This window comes from Artemia franciscana, chromosome 8, assembly GCF_032884065.1.
Source record: "Artemia franciscana chromosome 8, ASM3288406v1, whole genome shotgun sequence".
Classification (NCBI taxonomy): domain Eukaryota; kingdom Metazoa; phylum Arthropoda; class Branchiopoda; order Anostraca; family Artemiidae; genus Artemia; species Artemia franciscana.
The window spans coordinates 15,034,002-15,057,623 of record NC_088870.1 but is presented as its reverse complement, the minus strand read 5'-3'; the positions used below and the strand labels follow the sequence as shown (position 1 = coordinate 15,057,623).

At 35.1% G+C, this 23,622-nt stretch overlaps 1 protein-coding gene across 1 annotated transcript in view; it reads right to left on the bottom strand.

Moving 5' to 3' along the window:
* LOC136030029 (eukaryotic translation initiation factor 3 subunit K-like) overlaps positions 1-9,593 on the bottom strand; it is a 26,264-nt gene extending 16,671 nt beyond the window's left edge. The window contains exons 1-2 of the mRNA XM_065708644.1: positions 9,518-9,593; positions 5,063-5,118 (exon numbers count right to left, since the gene is read on the bottom strand). Of these exons, the coding sequence (XP_065564716.1) occupies positions 5,063-5,115 (53 nt within the window). The 5' untranslated portion in view covers positions 5,116-5,118; positions 9,518-9,593. The remainder of the gene's footprint in view (positions 1-5,062; positions 5,119-9,517) is intronic.
* Between the last annotated feature and the right edge of the window lie 14,029 nt (positions 9,594-23,622).

Sequence of the window (23,622 nt, the reverse complement as noted above, 5' to 3'; positions counted from 1 at the left end):
TCACAAGACATTAAACGGAAAAATTAAACAAACAACCTTTATCTACTTAATAAGATATTTTTTAAGATTTTTACGGAACGAACTTAGCAAAATTGATTCCTTTATATAGTTTGACTGCGTGTTCCATACCTCTAAACCTACACGTGGTAATGACAGTGTACTTCTATGGCTGTGGCGCGTTTCTAATATGAGCAAAGAGGTTGTTGGGCATGAATGATATTCTGAAGCCGTTTGAAACATATCAAGCGGTCTTAGTCCAATAGGTACTAAAGAATTAATACACGAGTAAACCAAACTTGCAACTTGGAGTATAGATATTTTAGAAGCATTTACTACTTTTTCCATGCGGAATGAATCTGTTGTAGAGTATTTATATGAAAATAGTTTTTGCTGCCCAATTTTGTATTACTTGGATTTTACTTGCATTATAATTAAACAAATTAGACCAAAGAGCTCATCCATACTCTAAATATGAAGAGACGAGAGCATAATATAAGGTTTAAAGTGCTTCATGAGGAATAGAGTACTTTAATCTATACCTATCCCTCGGGAAATTTTAATGGAAAGTGCCCTCACATGATCTTTCCATGTAATCATTCCATCAATAATCATTCCCTGATAATTAAAATTGGTTACCCTTTCAATCACTACAGTTCCAAATGAAAGCATTTTATTTGTTTCAAATTGTTGTATATTTGAAAATATCATATATTCTGTTTTAAAAATATTTAATGATAGATTTTTATTCGAAAATAACCAGACAATTGAGCTAAAGTGGTCTCCATAATAACAAACAAACCATCTACCGTATATGGCTTAAACAACATTACTGTGTCATCAGCATGTATTATTAGTATGCAATTAGTTATAAATTCGTTCATGTCCGAAATACATATAAAGAAAAGTAGTAGCCCTAGGATCAAACCTTGGGGAACCCTGCATTCTATTTTTCTTTCTAATGGTGTTAATGGTCTGATAACTACTGATGACTTCTGCATTATATCTTCCAAATACGATTTCATCCATTTTACCATCCAAACCGGATAATTTTGTTATTATGCCACGTGACTGACAGTATATAAAGCTTTCGAAAGATCCACAAAAATTGCCGATGTCATCGATCCAAAATCCAAAAATTCCTTAGTCTTTATAATAAAATGATATACAGCATGTGTAGTGGAATGACCTCTACGAAAACCATATTTGCTAGACGGTAAAATTCCATTTTGATTTAAATTTTCTCATTCTTTCATGCATTACCTTTTCAAATAGTTTAGAGAATAGCGGTAAAATTGACACTGGCCAGTAGTTGTTAATTTGCCATTTATCTCCATTCTTATATATGGGTAATATCTGACTTTTTTTTCAGTTGTTCGGGAACAATTCCTTTCTTATACACAATGTTTAGCCGAAAAAGAAAAACATGACAAATAACCAGGAAAATTGATTTTAATGCTCTTTTTGGTATTCTATCAACTCCCGGAGATTCTTTTTCTAACTCATGTATTTGCATAATAGATAGATGGATTTATTCACACGAAAGCCCATTTGGGCCTTGGTGACATACACAAAACAAGCGAAAAAATACAGCAACAAACATAGGCTGAAAGTTACTAAAACTAATTATTTAAGAAAATTTTCACAATACCTCATAGCTATCCAGACGAACTTTCCAATATTATTTATATTTAAGTAACACATACTTCTCAAAATTTCCAAAATCTAATCTCTCTTCCCAACCTCCCTACCAAATATTTCCAAGCGAAACTAACTCAACTCCCTACAATCCCCTAGAAAATGATGCAATGACTCATTCACATCTCCACACATAAAGCAACTGTAAGGACTTCTTACGTTCTCCAAGAGGCATAAAATTCCCCTTTACATACATTACCCAGTTCAAATCTTCCGGAGCCAATCCCATTTGTAGGTGAATTTCTTCGCCCCAGTTCTCCATGACCTCCACATATATCCCAAGGAACAGCGAGGTGGCCTTCTCAGCTTGCCAAACCTGAACTTCCTAAGATTCTAGACAAATAGCAACTAACCTAGATACAGTCCCTACCCTCTCTCCTATCCCCTTTCCCTCATTCCAGCAATTACCTAGCCCTGCACGGTCTAATATATTGTTCACCTTATTTGGCCACGAATCCTTCCGCCTATCTTGAAGCATCATTAAAAATACTTGTTTAACTAGCCTATTATCTTCTATCGATGACACACTTTCTCAATATTTAACCATAATAATTAACTTACTCCGTCTCATTCACTCTCAGCTCCTATATCTACTCCTATATCCTCTCTCAGCACTAACACATTAAACTTTTTATCAAGGCTTAACATACGCTTAAAAAACCTCAACTGCATTCTTTCTAAAATTTAACCCTTTTTAACCCCAAAACTCGGCCCCGTAATGCAAAGCCGATCTAACCCTAGCATTAAAAATATACTTTAGCAGTCATACAACCCTAATTATAAATATACAACCCTAAATATATGTTGCAAATGTTTTTTACTTTTCGCTACTAATGCTATGACATCCGCAAAAAAAAATCAATCATTCTGAGTGAAAACTGAGTTATGTGCATCAACCACGTTAATGTTTTCAGTGGTTTCAATGGGTTTGCTATTATTATTAATTTGCCGAGACATACTGGAACCAATATTTGAAAAACAAGTACAAAAACCATTAGTAATATCAGCAACCTCCTTTAACAAAACCCTATCCGGAGAGGTAATAACATTTGGAATTTCTTCTTTGAATTGTTTCTTATGAGGTGAAATTATCCCATTTATTATTTTCCATGTTGCTCGTATATTATTCTTATTTAATTCAGAAACAGAACATTAATATTTTATGTAATTCTCGTTTCTTTGTTTTCACAGTAGCCCGGCATTCCTTATAAAGTTTATCATTTTCAAAGGAAGGGAATTTTGTTTCTTAACGTAAAGGCTATTCCTCAATTTTATCATATTTTTTATCTCAGCTGTGAACCAAAGTGGTTCCACTGAGACGGGTTTTCTAGAATCTTTTGGTTTGGCCATACAACATGAATCCATACATTGAAGAATTTTATCAATAAATAAGGAAAATGCACTTGCCATGTCATATTTTCCATATAACTTCCCAATCTATCTTTGAAAGAAAGATTTTTATTTTCTCACAATTTTTAGTAGAAAAATTAAATACATTTCTTCATGGCTTATGGCTTGTTGCCCCTAAACGGCAGCCATTATCACATTCTTGCTTGTGTAGACTCAATACAACATATTTTAAAAAATGAACTGAACCTGGAGAAACAAGCACTCCCAAAAATTTTAATCACTCATACCATATTTGAGGCAAAAATACATTATCGATTAACGTGATACTAAACAAAGTTACACGGATTTGGGTAGTAACCGAAGGTGAAAATATATAGAAAGCCTGTTGGAAGACAGACATACAAAAACCCAAAATAAAATCGTCTCGATCCCCCCCCCCAAAAAAAGGTACATTAAAATTTCGAGTCGATCCCTATCCATCAGAAAGGACAAGATAGACTTACCAAAACTTAAGAAATACTCGTTTCCAAATGGAAGAGAGAGAGAGATAGAGAGAGAGAGAGAGAGAGAGAGAGAGAGAGAGAGAGAGAGAGAGGGAGGGGGGGGGGTATTTAAACAACAATCGTAGCTCAAATGTCTAATTTGATGTTGAAATACAAAACATGTTATTATGCACTATTATATATTGACGTAAAAAAGGGACAAAGGAGTTCTGGTAGCGGTTTGTCCGAGCACGCACAGGCTAAAGTTTTAGCTTCTGTCTCGTACGGCTGACTGTCAAGGCTTCTGGTGGTAAAATATCACGGCGAGTAGGGTTAGACAGCAGCATTTTGCCAAACCTCAGGATAAGCTCGCCCAAACGGAGTTCCAAACTTTGGAGTTTAAGGGTTGCTAGGGCATCGTGGTAGGAAATGTCTCTGTTACTCAGGATGATCCTGATATTGTGTCATCCCTGTAATCGAATTTGTTGTCCATCTGCATGCATCCAATATTAATTTTTTACCGAAAAATGTGCAGATTTTACCCCCACCCCCCAAAAAAATATTTTCATTGTATTGCTTTTTGACCATAAATAAATAAATACAAAAAAAAAAAAACACTAAACCTTGACCTCAAACCCTAAGCCCTGAGATTAAAAGTCTTGTCCTCTTTCTACTGAGCCAGCCTGCCTTGTTAAACTTCGGAGCATTAATATATAAAAATGAACATGTTTTCTCTAGAGTTACATCACTTACCAGTTATATAGGATTGGGAAGATATAATACTTATTAGACAAATTAACTGACATTGACAAAGAAAATTGACTGAAATACGTTTTACATATTCAAAAGAGTGCATTTAATATTACTTTCAAATAATATAGTACTATAATCTTAGTCTGAATTATGGACCCCTGAATCGTTTACTTTTGAAGCTTTGTCTGAGCAACAAAAATCTTCAGAAAAAAACAAAAAAAAACTAAAAGTTTTTCAAAAAAACTAAAGTTTTTCAAAAAACTTTAGTTGTTTTAAATCCAGTAATAACAATTCAGAAGTCAGAGCAGCCAAATTCCTTAGGAATTTTTGGATGGAATCTGAAAATTAAAAGCTTCCTCCTCAATAATATCCTAAAAAGGTATCTTAATCATATTAATTTGAAACATTTCCTCTCTTGGGAATAATATACCAAAACTACTTTTACACAGCACAGGTCCATAGGCTCTTTTTTACATAACACAACCATGGTGTAATAAGGACAGGTAGATTTTTAAATGTAGGTGCTACCATAAGTCATCCCAGAAGATCAAGTAATAGATAGCAATCAAATCAAAGGAGATTAATAAAAGGCAAAAACAGTGTTTTCATTAACACTTTTATTTACAAAGGAAGGGTGCATCAGCTGGAATTATAAAATAGTTTGAGCTCGTGATTAGTCGGAATTATAAGTTGTCAAGAGAGTAATTACCAGCCTACTTCGCGCAGGGAGTTTTGTTTTCCCCAAATAAAGCAAAAATAACAAAAATAATTGAAAATGTTACCTTTCAATTCCCTTTAACATCTGAACCACAGTTGCTTTCATTTGTTCAACCATTTTCTAAAAAAAAAAATGAATAAAAATGAAAAATAAAATACTATACAGAAAACAATAAAATACTATAGTGTCCTTAGAGTGAAAAATAATCTTTGCATGGGGGAAGGGTGGAGGTTGTGCCATAAAAAATTGAAAACAGGAAAACATGAAAAAAAGAAATGAAAAAGGGTAAAATTTAGAAACCTTTACATCTTTTTCTCAACCAGATTAGGTACAAGACTAAAAGAAAAAGACACCTCAAAGATAAAGACAGCAGTATCTAAATTTAGCAGAAACTAAGCTGTTAAATATTTTATTTGACCATAATATTTTAATAGAAAAATTACTAATTTAACTTGGTAGTTAATTTAAGTTCAAGCACCATGAGTAATGCCACAGAAAAGTACAGTCCCAAATACAAGTTACGGGGCCTGGTAAAATTTGTCCAGAAACATGATCTACTTTGTTTGTTGGAGGATAAAACGTAATCAGTGACAGTTTTAGCATATTTAGATATGAACTATGTATAAAGGATCTTCTTGTTACTTTCTTCCTTTTTTTTGGGACCAGTTGTAAATGCCTCAGCAAGCACCCAAAATACCTTCCCAGGACATGTTTTAGCCTTTAGACCCATCCCTGAAAGATTCATTTTCCTAACCTAACCCTTTCCAAGATAGCCAAAAGTCAATCAACTAGAATTTTAACCATAAAATCGTTTCTTGCTAGATGGTCAGAGGCTTGGGTGAAATATTCTTGATAGCAGGACTAGGACAGAAGGTATCAGAATCTTGGAATCTCTCAAATAAAAATCTATCAAAATCAGCCAATTAAACCCTTGAAAGCCATGTCATTAATTTTCACAAGAAGTTTTGGTAAAATTCTAGTTAATTGACTTATTACAATCTTGGAAAGGGTTTAGGTTAGGAAAATGAAACTTTCGGGGACGGGTCTACAGACTAAAGCATGTCCCAGGAAGGTATTTTAAAGTACCCACCTCCACTCATTCTCCCTATAGAGGGTCCAAAAATTTGCCTAAATGACAGGTCTATACCTATTGAAATTTTGACAAAACAACATTTTGCCTTAATTTTCAGTTACCAGTTGCCTTTTCTCTGCCTTTAGTTCTGAACATACAATTCCTGTTATTTGAGTAGAATTTTGAGCCATATCAATGTTCTTTTTCAGAATTTAGGAAATGTGTTTGCATATCTTTAAAACCTTATGAAATGGAATTGAGCAAAGTTATGAAACTGGGAACAATTTTGTTGTACTTCAATTAAGCAGAAGATCTACTTTGCAAGGTTTCACTTTTATAACACAAATATTTTTAAAGGTCATCAAAGGTCATGGTCCTCTAGAGGGAGAACAAGTGGAGGTAGTTGCTTCAAAATACCTTCCCAGGACATACTTTAGTCTGTAGGTTCATCCCTAAAAGTTTCATTTCCCTAAGTAGCTAATGATGCTGATTTTGCAACTAAATTATTTTCCTAACCTAAACCCTTTCTGAGATAGCAAGAAGTCAATTAACTAGACTTTTACCAAAGAAGCTAATGATGCTGATTTTGCAACTAGATTATTTTTGTGTTGTATGGGAACTTTGTTGGATATGCATTTTCCTCTTAGAAAGAGGCCAAGGAATTTTACACCTAAATGCCCATGGATGTCTAGAGGTCTGATCAATGCAACCCATATGAAGGCATCTTTGTTAAAGGCTGGATGTAAAAGTAAGACACAGGAAGATCTTATGAAGTATAAACATTACAAAAATGTGCTCACTTCTTCAGTTTGTTTGGCAAAGAAGCTGTATTTTGTGTTGAATTAATGAGTGTAAAGTGAATTTGTGCAAAGTTTGGACTGTAATTAATGAAGCTCTCTCCTGCCAGAAACTCAAACAATCTTCCCCATCTCTTTATAGGAAAGCTGATGGATCTGTCATGGATGAAAAATCCTGAGCAAGTACCTTCAATTTGTATTTCACCATGCTTCCCTCAGTTCTCATTCCACCCCCAAGCAGAGTAAGTTGTTTTCCTGTGACAGAAGTCTTCTTTTTCTTTCCCCCTGTAGTACTACTGAGATTTCTAGTATTATTTCTCAACTTCCAAGCAGTTGTTCAGTTGATAGTTTTGGTTTGAGTAATAATGTCCTTTAAAGAATCAGTCAGTTTGTTTTCTCATCCCATCTCACACATAACTAACCTCTCTCTTTCTTCTGGTATTTTCCCTCATTTATTTAAAGTTGCTACTGTTGTACCTTTGCATAAAAAAGGTGATTATTCTCTAATTTCAAATTACAGACCTATTTCTCTTCCTCCTGTCATCTCAAAGGTTGTTGAAAAAGTAGTGTATTGTCAACTCTCTTCATTTGTATTTACTACTAATTTGACTGCCAGAAATTCTCTCATCACTAACCATCAGTATGGTTTTTGTCCCCCATTCTCTACCTTGCATGCACTTTCTGATGCAACTGAGTTTGTGTGTGTTAATCTGGACAAGGGCTTGTGTGTTTTGGATCTATTTCTCAACTTTTCAAAGGCCTTTGATATGGTTGACCACAATCTTCTTCTGTCTAAACTATCTTTATTTGGAGTGCATGGAGTCCTACTAGAATGGTTTAGGTCCTACCTCTCAGAGAGATCTCATTATGTTTTGGTTAACTGTGCTTCTTCCTCTACTTTGCCTGTATTGAAACGTGTCCCACAAGGCTCTGTGCTTAGACTTCTTTTGTTTCTAATTTACATTAATGATCTTGTTGATGTTCTTCATCCCATGTTCACTCTGTTCTTTTTGCTGATGACAGTAACTTTTTCATTGCTGCAGTGGATGTGCCATCTGCCACTTCTATAGCTCAAGGTCTTCTTGATAAAGTAAAGGATTGGTGCTGGTCAAATGGTATGGCTCTTATGAGCTGAAAGAGTGCCATTGTCAACTTCAGAGTCCCTTATAGTATGTGAGATGTACAGGAGCCAATCACCCTGACTTTTGGGAACAATATTATACCACAAGCTACTATGGTGAAATTTCTTGGTGTGTATCTTGACTGTTTTCTTTCTTTTAAACTACATATAATTCACACCCATTCTTTGATCCTCTGCCAGTCTTCAATGTTGCACTAGATTAACTCATTTCTTCCTCCTGATATTATGGTTTCTCTTTATTATGCTTTTATTTATCCTTACCTTTCTTATTGCTGATCTGCCTTGAGTAATACTAATAAATCTTGTCTCTACTCACTTCAAAGAGCCCTAAATAGGGCAGTGAAGGCTACTTTTCTTCTCCCTTGGCTTTACCCTTCCTTTGATCATTATAATGATACTGGAATAGCTCTGCTGGATCATATTATAGGTAAAAGTACTCTTTATTTTGTGCATTCTGCTTTTCTAGGTACTCTCCCACCACCTCTACAACAGTTTTTCTCATAGACAGGCTTTTCCTCTTTATGTAATTCTTCTCAACAATTTATTTTATCAAAACAATCTTCTCCAGCAGCCCAGAGGTCTCCAGTATATCAATCAATTCTATTATGGAACTCTATCCCTTCAGATGTCCCTCTTTTTCTTTCTGCAAAGGCATTATTTCATTGGGTCTTTCCAATTCAATATTTTTTCTCTCTCTTTATTAATCCTTTCCTGATTTGTATGTCTCCTCTCTTCTTTTAAAATCATTTTCAGCTAGCCTATATGTTAAATCTCCTTCTAAATCTTCTATCTGTTAAATATCCTAGTGGTCAATTACATGCAATGCTTCTTGGGCCTAGTAGCCACTTCACTTTTGTAATAGTTTTTTCTTTTAGCATCAATAAATTGATTGATTGAAAATAATTATTTCTCATTAGCCTACTGAATACACCATGTTGCATACAGGCAAAATATTTATTTGATTTTTTTTTTCTTGTTTCTTTTTGTTTTCATTTACTGGTCATAGACCTGTTTGCTGTATTTATATTCCTTTCTTTGTTTTTTTTTTATCATAGCTGGCCAGTTTGGCTTTATAGCCTATCTTTTGAAAGAACATATGATAAATAGGCCTATATCATTTGGAATGTATATTGACACCTAAGTAGGGGGAGGGGAATGTTAAAATATAGTAGAGTTGGAGGCAAAATGTATTAACTATAATCATCCTGCATATTAGCATAGGCTCTGAGATTAGACTTATATTCTTGCTATTTCCTTCTTAACAGCCACAAATTAGAATTATACCAATAGTTATCAATTATTATATTCACCTTTTTCCGATCCAAATTATATGAATCTATACAAATTTACCAGTAGGCTATAAGCAAGTATTTTAGGATTCTTTAAAGTTGTTTTCAGAATTTATATTTCCTTCTCCGCATTCCTAACCAGGGTATAACACATTTACTAGGAATTCCCCATTAATTAAATTTTCAGATAGACAAGCAGCATCAATAAGTTTATACTAGCCTAATTTTGGAATGGGGAGAATTCCAAGGATAATAATCCGTTTCTTCAAAAAATGCCTGAAAATCCTTGTTTAAAATCGCTTATAGCGATTAGCAGATATGACATAGATGCCAGCAGGTTTCATCTGCTAATATCAAACAGTTGCCTTCCATAGTGCGTCTCTACTACCTTTTAAGCATTATATGAAATTGAACGTCTTTAGTTTTAGACTATATGATGGCCACGGCTTTTACACCCCTAAGATCATTTTGGGACTTGACTATTATATTCGTAACATCTTCACTTCATCCACCATCTGTGCTAATGATACTACCTAAGTAAGAAAAGCGAAATATTTGATCGATCTTTCCGTTATCCAGCATCACTTTCACTCTTTCCAGTCTAAGTTATGCAGTCTTCTTAATATTGATTGCTGTCAGTCTTACATCCTGAGCTCCCTAAAAAGAACACAATTATTTTTCTAACTTTTTTATCTCTGATACTCTAACCATCCACATAATACAAGCCTTGGAGAGTTTTACTCTCCCATCTGATTCTAAGCTCTCCCATAGGTTTGCTATGTTCCTCCGGAATAAGACCATCGTTTAAAATTTTCAGTCAGCTGTTCTAAAGGATAGATCTTCAGTCTATAACTTTTGTTTCTGATACTGCTTCTAAGTGAACTTCAGTCCAGTTGTTAGACTGCTGTCAAAGCTGAATGCACTTGGTCATAAGAGACATCTCTAAATATTTTGACCAATTTTCAAGCCAAATCAGCAAAATTATAGCAGAGCTGCTGGCATTTTCCACAGCATAACCTCAGGCAATTTTAGTCTAGAAAACCAAGGTCAAAAATTTTCACGGATGTCTCTTCAATATCATGTTATTTGGCTAGAGAGCAATTAGAACAAGCATGATACCCTTGTCAAGCTTCCGGGGTTTGTTTAGACCTTAACATGACCTGGAAAAATTCAAACATAGTCTGCTGAACAATCCTGTATTAAAAGCCTGTTGAACATGAAACGGCTAGTAAACATTAAATGAGAAAGCTTTCTGACTGTCATTTTGGATTTCGACAAGAAATTTGTCCATTCCAAGTCAAAATGTCGCAGACAAGGCTATAGTATTCTTTGTAGTAAAGAGCCTTAAGGTTTCAATGTATTATTAATACTTTTTTTTACCAGAAGCACGTTATATGGAAGGGGTAGTTATTTAAACTTCGGAGAGGGCTTTACAGAAGTTGTAATGCGCTTCTTAAGATTCAAAAGTGATTGGGGACCAGCCAGCCCCCCCCCCCCAATGTATTGGACCAAAATCTTCAGACAGTCATTTTGTTGAAAATAATCTAAAGCTCAAATAACTTTGTCTCTGGGGTTGGAGACCTCCACCACAGCTCCCAGGGCATAGACTTTAAGCTATACAAATTTTCCATTGTCAAAATATATGATTTTTATAGAAGGGACGCTCGAAATAGAAATTTCAAGTTCCCTTTTTAAGAGTCAAAAGTGACCAGGGGCGAACAATCTTCCCCCCAGCCCTTTTTACCCAGATAAATCTGATCAAAATTTTGGGATAGCAATTTTATTCGAAATAGTCCAAAGGTCAAATAACTGCACTCTTGGGTTGACAACCCCCTCCCCAGTCCACAGGGCATGACCTTTTATCGGAAAAGAGAGTGTAGCTGATCCTGGGTTTCCAAAAATGTTCAGGGTCTTAAGCTGAAACTTTAAGGAATATTCAGAAGCATGCTGAATACACTATATGCTTGCTGGTCGTGAAAAGAGAATACTGGGGACATTTTAAGAACGTCTGAGGTTATTAATTCGAAATTTTCTAGATGTGCTGAGGAGATGTGGAAGAGATTGGAGGGCAATTAACTCCTACCCCTTTCTTGACCTTTTTAGGTGCCCCTCTGAACAACACTGATCGAAATTCTGGAAATTTAATTTTGTTCAAATTTTTCAATATTCATAACAGCTACACTTCCGAGAATAGATAATTAGGCAATTTGCCCATTGTTTACATTCAGAATTTTTCGTTAGGAGAGGAAAAATTGATTCAGAGTGTATCCACAAAGGCTAAGGGCATTAAGGTGAAAGTTTGGAGAATATTGAGGGGTATGCTCTACTAAATCAAAAGGTGCTATTTTCATCCAGTTTGCCAAAAAAGAGCATGCATAATGTTTTAAAAACGGCTGATGGTATTAAGTTAGAGCCTTCTAGACATGTTGAGGGCGATACTGAAAATTGATTTGACGGCTGCCAGTCCCCTCCCATTCCATTTTTAGTTGACTTCCCTCCGAAAACATCCCACCAAATTTTGAAATAGAGATCTTGTTCAAAGTAATCTAAAGCTAAAATAACCATGGCTATAAAATTGACATAACGCACCATATCTTTGGAGAGTGATGCCAGAAACAGAAAACACACTATATATGTGTGCTGAGAGTTAAGAGATGCATCATTAATAAGTAAGAAACAGCTGAGGGAAACAAGTTGAAGATTTCACTGGATGTTGACGGATGTGACTTATCAGAGGGCAATCAGCCCCCGTGCCTTTGTTTTAGATGCCTCTTTTCCTCACCACTGATCAAAATTTAGGAAAAGCAATTTTGTTCAGAACATTAAAAGGTTTAGTAGCTATGCCCCAAGGGATGCAATACCTCCCTAAGTCCCCAGTGTAAGGATTGTAAATTATGCAATTTGACTTTTTCTACATGCAGGATTTAGCATTGGGAAAAGGGGGATGTTTGTTTCTATGTGTGTTCAAAAAGGCTAAGGGAATTAAGGTGAAACTTTGAAGAATATTGAAGGTCATGTTAAACTAAATCAAAAGATACTATGTGTATCGAGTTTAATAGGCATAAAGGCGCATCTGCAATGTCTCAAGAACGACTGGGGTATTAAGTTTAAATGCTCAGGACAGGTTGAGGAGGATGTCAAAAAGTGACTTAAGCTTGTCTCTCTCCCATTCCTTTTTTAGCTGCCCTCTTTCCAAGGCTATCTGACCAAAATTTTGGAATAGCCATCTTGTTCGACATAGTCGAAAAGTCAAAAAACTATACCCTAGGATGGCATTTGTGCTTTACTGAAAACGAGCTCTATTACAAACATTTTCTTTTATATTTAAGCATTGAAAAACAAAAATCGAAGTGCAATAAAACGTTGAGATACTGAGCATTCAGCAATTATTATCAATATTTATCAAATATTCAGTTTATTTTTAGCAGTTCTTTCCAAGGACTTTTCAAGAGGCATATGGCTTTGAGTAAAAATTAAATAACGCAGTACGCTTTAGACTTGTAAGGCTAGACAGGGGGAATAGGGCTGTAGCCAAACTCTTATTAGTAGTGATTTTTCTTCGTTTTAAGTTTGACTTGAGTATTTAATTTAACTTTTACTTGTTATGAGATTTATTGATTCGTTCGTATCAGTAACTGTTATTTGTACGTTCGTTATGGTTGTTTATTTAGTTTCTGTTCGTTTTGGGCTTGATTTATGCTTCAACCTTCGTTCGTTTTAAACTTTATTTGCAAGCTCAGTTTAATCATTAATCATTTCAAGATTTATTAATTCATTTATATTAGTACTTGTATGTTTTTATGCTATAATTTTTATTTATTTTCTGCTCGTTTTGGGTTTGATTTATTCTTTAAGTAGTAATGTCTTGCCGTTTTGAGTTTGAATTATTGTAGGAATTTGTTTCAACGCGTCTTAAGTTTAGTACGCCTCTTTACTTTTCTTTGGAAAACTTCTTTTTCGGAATTTTTAAAAGTTAATTTTATGAAATGGTTTAGTGTCTGTTGTAAAGTTAAGGGCCAAAAATCTAGGGATAAAGTTGGCTCTGGGTCTCATGCGCAAACTTATAAAGCCAGGTCATTCTCTGGAAAGCCTGCAGTACGAGACAGAATCATGCTAATCATTAAATATTTCACGAAAATCCAGGGAATAGGTTTCGATCATTAAGTTTCGGACAGACTTTCACTCTTATTCTTTTGGAAGAAGCAGGTGCCCAATTTAGGCCTTGCGTGGCTTCTGAGTTTTGACAAAAAAAGGTGAGGTTGTTTGGTACCACCAATTTAAAATAAATTTTGAAAAAAGTTTCTCCTGAAATGAAGTTTTTCTTAAAGAAATGTTAAGAGCCGTATCAAAACTCAAGGCTAGCACAAATGAAGTCCTTTAATAATTCTAACTTAAAACGAACATGAATTACTATCAATGAAGGTACGAAACCCAAAATGAATAAAAATCAAAATGGTTAGTACGATCAAGAATAAAGATAACAGATAATCCCTTAGATGCATAAATGGAACCTAAAAGGAAGAAAAATTGAAATAATAACTAAAATTTAACTAAATAAAAAAAAACTAAAAAAGACAAACTGAAATATAAACAGAATTCACAGCAAACAGGAATAGCACTACCTTACCTTAACTTCAAAAGGCCAGAACGTCATTCACCCCTTACTGAAAACAATTTAAATCTTGAGCAGTGTGTCTTTCTTTGGCGTAGCGACAGCAGCAACACAGAATAAAATAATACCACGGGTTTAACAAGGTTTACAAAAAAAAGAATGCAAGCCCTCACGAAACCTTTAAAGCGCTCGAGTGAGTGAAACTTACATTTTCTTGACAATGATTTTTTTTTAAAGTCTGGTTTTTCGTTGACAAAATATCGAAAAAAATCACCATAAATTAAGATATTAGACTATTTTATGATTGCAAATGGTAAATAATGTGATTAAAGGCTCTTTTCCTATTTCAAAATTTTAGTTTTCGAATAATAGTCAAGATTACTGGAGATAACCATTGAAACTAGTCTGAATGTTTCATGTATAATGGTAATCATTACTGAAAATCCTAGCAATATCTGATTTCCAATGTTTTGATTATGAAATAAAATGTTTGAAATACGTTTGGTTTTCATTAAATTGCAAATGACACTTTGACACTTAGAAATATTAGAGGTTGGTAAATCTGCTACTTTTTGTCACATTTTTTGTTTTGTTTTAGTTTCAATTCATTTTTCATATTGTTTCTGATCGTCTTAGGCTTCTTTTGTTTGTTGAAAGTAGTTTCTGTTTATCTTGTGTTTGAACTATTATATAACAGAATTTCTGCTCGTTGTAGGATTTAATGTCTTTTTACTCATTTTTCAAAACTTCTCTTTTGAAAAACATCTTCTAAAATTAATTGCTGATCGCTTTTAGTTAATATATTTTTAATATTCGATAATGTTAGGAACATTTGCAAGGTTTTGTTTGGTTTTCGGTTTAAGAATTAGAATGTTAGATTGCATACTAAATTTTGAACAAAATTTGAATGTCCGGTCAAAATTGTCAATCAGCATTAGTTTTTGCAATAAAATTTTAATAGTAATTTTACTATAAAATTTGGGATTTTCAGGAATAGGAATTATTTTTTTATGTGAGCTGAAAATCTGCATAAAATTATGTCTTCTATAAAGATGAAGTTATCCTGGCCTCCATCTTCCACTTACCCTTGAATAAAGACATACTTTAATGCACCATCTTAATAAAACACCTTTTCGCATCATATTTTGTAGTAACACGTTTTTAAAATAAATGATTGCCTAGGTCATTAATCAAACATATCTTTGTTGTGTTCTATTTTGACGAATCAATATCAACAGATTTGTTTCGTGAATTTTTATTTTAGATGGGGTTCTCTTGGTTCTAAAATTCTAATTGAGATTAAATAAAAAAAAACAAGTTTTTTTAACTGAAAGTAAGGAGCGACATTAAAACTTAAAACGAACAGAAATTACTTCGTATATGAAAGAGGCTGCTTCCTCATCAACGCCCCGCTCTTTACGCTAAAGTTTGACTCTGTCTATCAATTCTTCTTTTTAAAACAGTAAAAAACTTTAGCGTAAAGAGCGGGGCGTTGATGAGGAAGCAGCCTCTTTCATATACGAAGTAATTTCTGTTCGTTTTAAGTTTTAATGTCGCTCCTTACTTTCAGTTAAAAAAACTTGTTTTTTTTTATTTAATTTCTGAACGTTTTTGAATCAATGCATGTTTTGATTTTGGCTCTCCGCAGAGGAATAATTAAAACAAAATTTGCATTTTTTTTTTTTTTTGGCTAAATGGCTTTCTCATAATTTTGATCGAAGGATTTTGAGAAAAAAAGAGCGGGGGAGGAAGCCTAGTTGCCCTCTGATTTTTTTGGTTAATTAAAAAGGCAACTAGAACTTTTAATTTTTTACGAATATTTTTATTAGTAAGAGATTTACGTAACTTATAAATTAGCTTACGTAAAGAACTTTTGTATTCTCATATTTTTATTACATATATGAGGGGGTTCGCCCCCTTGTCAGATCCTCTCTCTTTACACTAAAGCTTAAATTTTGTCCCAATTCATTAAGAATGACCCCAGAATCACAAAAGCCGTAGAATAAATAGTTGAAATTACTAAAAATACTTTAACGTAAAGAGCGAGGTATTAGGAGGAGGTGAGCCCCTCAAATGGGTAATAATTACTGTTTGTTTTAAGTTTTAATGCTGTTCCTTACTTCCAGTTGAAAGTACTTTTTCATATTTATTTTTTCATTGTGTTTTTAAATAATGCTAGTAAATCCTGCGCTCTGGGTAATACTAAACTTGATGAAACTTATATATTTAAAATCAGCATTAAAATGCGATTCTTTTGATGTAGGTATTGGTATCAAAATTCCATTTTTTAGAGTTTCTGTTACTATTGAGCCGGGTCGCTCCTTACTACAGTTCGTTACCACGAACTGTTTGATGCTGCCTGACCTGATATTTAAGACTGATCAGCGTGAAAAAAAAGAAGTTTTTAACACCAAGAGCCGATAAATCACGGTTTTGATCCAAGATATACTGTCTTCTTTTGGGTTTCCTTGGTTGAGCCTTCTTACCTTGAAATCTTCACGCCGATGGGAAAGAAACAACGTTATAGGAGATAAATGACATTTTGTCAATTTGGGGTTCTATGAATCGACTATATATATTATATTTTTTCTATATTTCCTTGGCCCATTATTCATACACAGTAACATGCTAGTCTATTAGAAACAAAATAAACCTAATTTGTGTAAAATAAATCAATGGAAGAATCTTTTTTATGGATTTTGTCGTCACTAGAGCTCTCCTATATCTGTCTACATGTCCTTTAAATTTATAGCAATCTAAAACACCAAGATTTATTGGCCCATATCTTGTGTTATATATTGATGCAACAAGTCTTTGTTTTTTCATTGAGGTCTACCTGCTTCTGTCTACATACCCTGTAATTTGCTGGCCTATCAGAACCAAAAAACACAATCCTGTTTTCAAGTGTCAAGAATCTATACAGCCGCACTGAACTTCAAATCTGTTCTTTGCAAAGGAAACTACCCGACCAAGAAACTTATGGATGTCTTTTTCAAGCCGTTTGGAGGGATGAAATTTAAGTCTACGTTTTTATGGATCTCAAATCTGCTGGTCATTTGGTCTGGAATGATCAAAAGCGTTGGAAGCCAAGTAACTGGACTGTAAGCATTACACGTCATGGCTGATTGGAAAAATTTTTTGACGTGTTTTCGGGTAAAATAAATTTTTTGAATGTTTTTTTCTGTGCACACACATTCCCTTGACTCAATAGCCTACAGATATAAGTTCCAACCATCCCCCCCCTGCACAAAAAATAAAATAAGTTAGTTCTTATTTGGTATTTAAAAGGAGACAAAAAATGTCCCAGCACTCTTGTCCCTTTCCCTAAATACAATATTTGAAGTCCCCTTGATGTCCCAAAACATTCCATCAAAATTGTAACTCGATCCCTCAAGTCTTTTCCCAAACGGAATTTTAATTTCTTCGTCTATACACCATAATTTAATGCGCTATCGTGACCGGTCGTGACCGCCGTCTTGGTCGAGCAGCAGTCGTGATCGCTCCTCCTCAAGCCTAATCTGTTCAAAACTTTGCTCTTTACCCCCTCCCAAAGAGTTCCAATTTCTTTTAAATACTTTCTTATGACCCCCTACTACTCAATTCGGGGAGGAACCCAAACATTACATCCCAACCATTTCTTGAAAGCCATGGTGAATATGTTGTATTTTGCTTTACATCATTATCTCGCTGTGAATTTACTCAAATTCACACTGATCGTCACTAATCGTACCAAAATTTTTAGCTGCATTGCAGAAATGCATTTAGTAGCTATCTCACCCCTTCCTCTATTCTCATTCTCATAAACTATTTCTGAGATGTTGCACATGTTCCATAGTACCAGAAATGTTAAAAATATATTTAATCAAATATTTCGATCCTCTCTTCTGCTTCCCTCCTCCTATACTTCCTTATAGTTTTTACTTGTTCCACAGAGTTGTTCTTTTGAAATTACTGATATGTTGTTTTGATCACCCGGCAACGCCTGGTGTTTTTTGATTTGCCTCGCTCCTTAACCGTGATGAAAAAAAAATTAAACTAAAATTCGGGAGCAAGCTTACAAATTAAAATTGACAGAAATTATTGCGTTTACAATTGGGGCTGTCCCCTGCTCAATCATTAGCCCTTAATGCTTAAGTTTTTTTTTATTGCTCTGAAAAATCTTCTTATTCCAAGCGAATAAGGTTTCTGGTGTTTCAGCGAATCTGGTGTTTCAGCAGTCGTTCTTAATGGAAAAAAAGTTTAGCTTTAGGTTAAAGAAGCAAAGAAATAATGAGGACACTACTCCCCCGATATGTAGAATAATTTCTGTTCGTTGTACGTTTTAATGTTGCCCCTTGCTTCACCGGGACCGGGAGCAACATTATCATACCGAGAAATCACCCCTCCCCCCCTACCTGGAAGATCTTCTCAGAGAAAATTCCTCCCACGTCAAATCCCCCTCTCCGAAAAGTTTCACACCGACAATTCCCTCCCCCCCCCCAAAAAAAAACGTGAATCAGCAATCTTATTACTCTAAAAAGAAAGAAGAAAAACAAAATACAAATTCTACATTTTTATAGATAGGAGCTTGAAACTTTTGCAAAAGGGTTCTCTGATGCTTGAATACATTGTATACATATTTTGTTATTCCAAATTTTACGTGAATTCTCCTCAAAGAAGCTTAAAAGATCATTAACTTGATATCTTTTTTCGGGTCATCCTATAGACATGTTTTATACTAATGAAAAATATTGCCTGAATACAACATCTTTTATACAACACTAGCTGTTGGGGTGGCGCTTCGCGCCACCCCAACACCTAGTTGGTGAGGCGCTTCGCGCCCCCCAAGCCCCCCCCCGCGCGTAAGTCGTTACGCGTCATATTAGTTACGCGCCATTGTAGCTGTGTCCCACCTGTGAATAGAGATAGATATAAATATATATTTTTAACTACGTAAAACATGCGAATATACAACATTCTTCGCTGTCCCATTGTCTGTGCATATAAATAGTATTTATATTCCCTGTGTCCCGGTCGTCATTTGTGTTCTGGTGTCCCAGTTTGTAATTTCTCTTTGAGTGTCCCGGTCGTCATTTATATTCCCTGTGTCCCAGTGTCCCGGTCGTCATTTGTAACCCGGTGTCCCGGTCTGCAATTTCTATTCAAACAATCCCTGTGTCTCAGTCGTCAATTATATATCCCGCCTGTGCCCCCGGCGTCCCCGTTGTAGTTGTGTCCCTGCGTCCCGGTCGTCATTTATATATCCTGTGTCCTGGTCGAGATTTATGTCCGGGTGTCCCAGTCTGTAATTTTTCTTTGAGGTTCTCGGTCGTCATTTATATTCCCTCTGTGTCGGTCGTCATTTGTGTCCTGGTCTGTAATTTATCTTTGAGTGTTTTTTCTTTTTAGTGTTTTTTAGTTTTTTACATTTTTTCAGTTTTTTTTTCTTCTTTATTTTTCAGCGTCACTATGAAGTACATGTCGCCGAACCTTTGTTTTTTAACTTAAATCTGGTAGGCATTGATGACCTTATCCAAGTCAAAATCCCAAACCCAATCATCATCGCTATCATTTTCAGTTTTGATATGTTTGACCCGCTTTCCAGGTGGATTTTCATCTAACTGCGCGGTTTTGCGTTCTTTAGCCGCAAGCCTGTTTTCTTGCTGTTCTTGTGATTCCTCGGCACGCTTTCTTTTCTTACTTTCTCTATCAGCTGCAAGCCTGTTTTCTTGCTGTTCTTGTGATTCCTCGGCACGCTTTCTTTTCTTACTTTCTCTATCAGCAGCAAGTTTTTTGGCATAGACTCTTTGAGCAGCTTCCTCTGCTGCTGCCATTGTAGGTTCTTCAGTCATTTTACAATTAAACATTTTTCCGTGAACGCATGTCTTAAATACCATTAATGACGTCACCGTCATAGCAAAAATGACGACAACTAACTTCATGACGTCAGTCGACACAGAAACATGACGTCACCTGACAGACAGACACACAGACAGACAACTTATTTATATATATATAGATAGATAGATAGATATCACGCTTCTTTTTTGCTCTTTGAATGCATATGAATATGATGTCATTCACATGAACAGTGGTTTTTTCGTAATTAACGCTTTAAAGTATAGTTGAACCAAAGAGTGCAGGTCCTGCTTATGACGCACCAAAATATTTTCATGTCCAACCATCGGGCCTGCAGCCTATGTCGGGAATCATGGCTCTTGGCAATAGTAATCCAAAGAGGGTACTTTCTGCACATATTCCACCAAAATATTGCCATGCCCCACCGATGGGGTATGAGCCCCACGCTGGGAATCACAACCTTAGTACCTTATAAGCATGTGAATGTTATATTTTAATCCATTTTAATATTATTACAGCGATAGGAGCACCATTACGATCCCGTCTCCCCAGCAACAATAGCAGAGGAGTAGACCCGAAACATCCGGAAGAATTTAGCATTAAAATAAATTCAGAAACATTTCTATGTAATAACAACGGATGGTTTACCAAGCACCACTCTTTATCAGGCATTGTCTAATTAAAGAGAGATGAGATTGCTTGGTGCCAATGGTAGCTTTATGCCACAAATTGGTAGAAAGTACCACTCCCCCGTTGCGAAATCTTTATGGTCGCTTTGAAAGGGCTCTAGAAACTTTATTCCTTGTTCGAATGAGGCCTCTCCCAATCTTCTAGCACCTTCGGTTTGATGCAATTACCCAATAATAATAAAAAAAAAAAAAAAATACAAACACATCTGTGGTCTTTCCTCTTGGAAAAAAGCAAAATTTCCATATTTTCGAGGATTGTAGTTTGAAACCTCTACACTAAGTTCACTACTATTTTGAATCTCGAATAGCGTGACTTTCAATAAGAGTGCTTGCCTTTTGGGGAGTTTTCCCCATTTGTTGAAAACCAGGCAAATTTTATCTGGCTCGGGTAACATTGAACTTAATGATTTTTGTATATATTGGAATCAGCATATGAAATCGATTTCTATTTGCTCTAGCTGCTGTCCAAATTTCTTTTTTTAGAATTTCTGTTACTATTGGGGAAGTTTCTCTTTAGTGACAGTTCGATTATATATGATTATAGTGAAAAAACGCTTATGTAGATCAAAGGAAAATATTTTTAGCCTCCTTTCTCCCTTCTCCCCCATGTCAACATTTGAGGTCCAATTGGCCCCTTAACGCCTTCTTATAGTTTCATCCTTATCTTCCAAGCCAATCTATCCTGAGATGTTGAATGAATATATTCCAGGCCCACAGCAGGGGGCGGATCTAGGGGGGTGGTTGGGAGTTGTTACCCTCTACTCCCCAAGATTTTTCTGACATCCTAGTTCCATCATTGTTTCTTTTTTTGCTTTAAAAAAACTAAATTGTGAATTATTGGCGCTCGTGTCAAATTATTCCCTCCCCCCCTAAGTTTTTGCTCTAGATCTGCTGTTGCTCACCGAGGCTAAAATTGCCAAAAAAAACTCTTAGTGAGATTAACACTAAACATCTTAATACAAGATATGCTCCTCTCCGATGTAAAATTTGCGGTCTACCTGCCCCCTCCCTCCTGTAAAACCTCCTTGATTTTTTTAATTTTGCCTCCCGAGATATTCCTAAGAATTTTAAAATCGCTATTGTGATAACCCGGCAACACATAGTGTCTTTTCATTAACCTTGCTACATAACCGTGGATAGATTATATGTTTCATTGGTTTACAACATAAAACCTTTAGTTTAACTGGCCAGAAATCCTATTTAACCCTATGCTCCGCAAAATGTGGTACAAGCCTCTTACTTTTCTTCTCTTCTTTCTCCAATACTACCTAAAAGTTTCTACTCCCTACCCAGATTCGTTCCTAGGATACTGTAGATATGTCATTTTGACAACATGGATGAACACAATTTCTTTTGATATATTTCTAGCCTCTGCCTCAAGTCATAACTCAATGTCCGCTTCCCCCCACCCCCCTAGAAGCCTCTGAAAGTTTCCGTCTGAAACTAAACATTTCCGATCGTTTCCAGAGTATGCAACGGAATTTTTGGGAATCTTGCCCTGGCAAACGATCCTTAAGAGCTCCTGACTTACCGAACATCCAAAATCAAAGCGAGGGGACCAACGGACAACTAATCCCTCCTTGACCCCGTCCCCCCCAAAAAATGATGCTTGCAAATAATCAAGTGCAAATAAATCAACTGGCTATATTTCCCTTTGTTTGGAGGATTACAGAAAAATAGCGCTTTACTGAAAATACAAAACAATATAAGAGTTTTGGTACGGTAAATGTAAACCATTTAAGGAAACTTTAAACAGTATAGAAGTGAAGCATTTTTAAAGGTTGCTTTTTTTTTCTTTTTTTTTTAAACTTGCCATAACTTCTTCACAATGAGCTTAGTTCAATGAATCACTTTCGTTTTGGATCTGAAAAGGACATTTCATGATTTTTTCGTAGACAAGCTTCAAGCGAAGGAATCTTATTAGTATACTTAGAGTACAGATTTGCTTTAGAATTTGTATCACAACTTAAAATTCTCCTTTTTTCAGAGAGAAATAACTGGACTTCCAGAGTTCACGATTAAGGTTCATACTGCGATTCTTCATTTCGACTAATCCTAGGTGAACCCAAGAAGTTACCTGATAAATGAATACTATATTTTTTATGCTGTTTAATGACTTTAAACATATCATTCTTATGCATAAGATTTTAAGATAATTTTAATTGTACCCTACACTGAAAGTAAGTGATGTCACAGCTCCTGAAAGACTATGTAAAGCGCTATAGATTAGTTTGTTGTTGTGAGGTTACGCATTTACTTTTGACTCCAAATCAATATTTCTCGTTTTAAGTTATTCTCGTTTCAAACAGTTCATGGTAACAAACTGTAGTTAGGAGCGATCCGAATCAGTAGTAAACGAAAGGATTCCATGGAGGAATTTGTCATGGGGGAAATAATTTTCATGAAAGGAGCGAAGGATTTTCTAATATTTTTTAAAACAAAAAACAATGAAAAGATAAATACGAGAAAGTTTTTTCAACTCAAAAAAGACGAACGGAAGCTATTATGCATATAAGGGGTTCATCTCCTCCTAAATACCTGGTCTTTACGCTAAAGTGTTTTTAGTAATCAACTATTTATTCGACAGCCTTTGTGATTCAGGGGTCATTCTTAAAGAATTGTGACAAAATTTAAGCTTGAGTGCAAAGAGGAAGGTATTAAAGAGGAGGAAAACCCCCTCAAATACGTAATAAAAATATACAAATATAGAAGTTCGTTTAATCGGAAGTTAAGTATGCTTTTTATTAATATAAACGTTCGTAAGAAATTAAAAGTTCTAGTTGCCTTTTTAAATAACCAAAAGATTGAAAGGCAACTAAGCCTCCTCCCCCACTCCTTTTTTCTCAGTATCGTCCGATCAAAACTAAGAAAGAGTCATTTAGCAAAAAAAAAAAAAAAAAAAAAAAAAAAAAATACAAATTTCGTTCTAAGTATTCATCTGCGGAGAGCCAAAATCAAAACACGGATTAATTCAAAAACGTTCAGAAATTAAATAAAAAAAAAGTTTTTTTAACTGAAAGTAAGGAGCGACATTAAAACTTAAAACGAACAGAAATTATTCCGTATGTGAAAGGGGCTGTTCCCTCCTCAACGCCCCGCTCTTTACGCTAAAGTTTTTCACTATTTTAAAAAGTAGATTTGAGAGAATAAGTCAAACTTTAGCGCAAAGAGCGGGGCTTTGAGGAG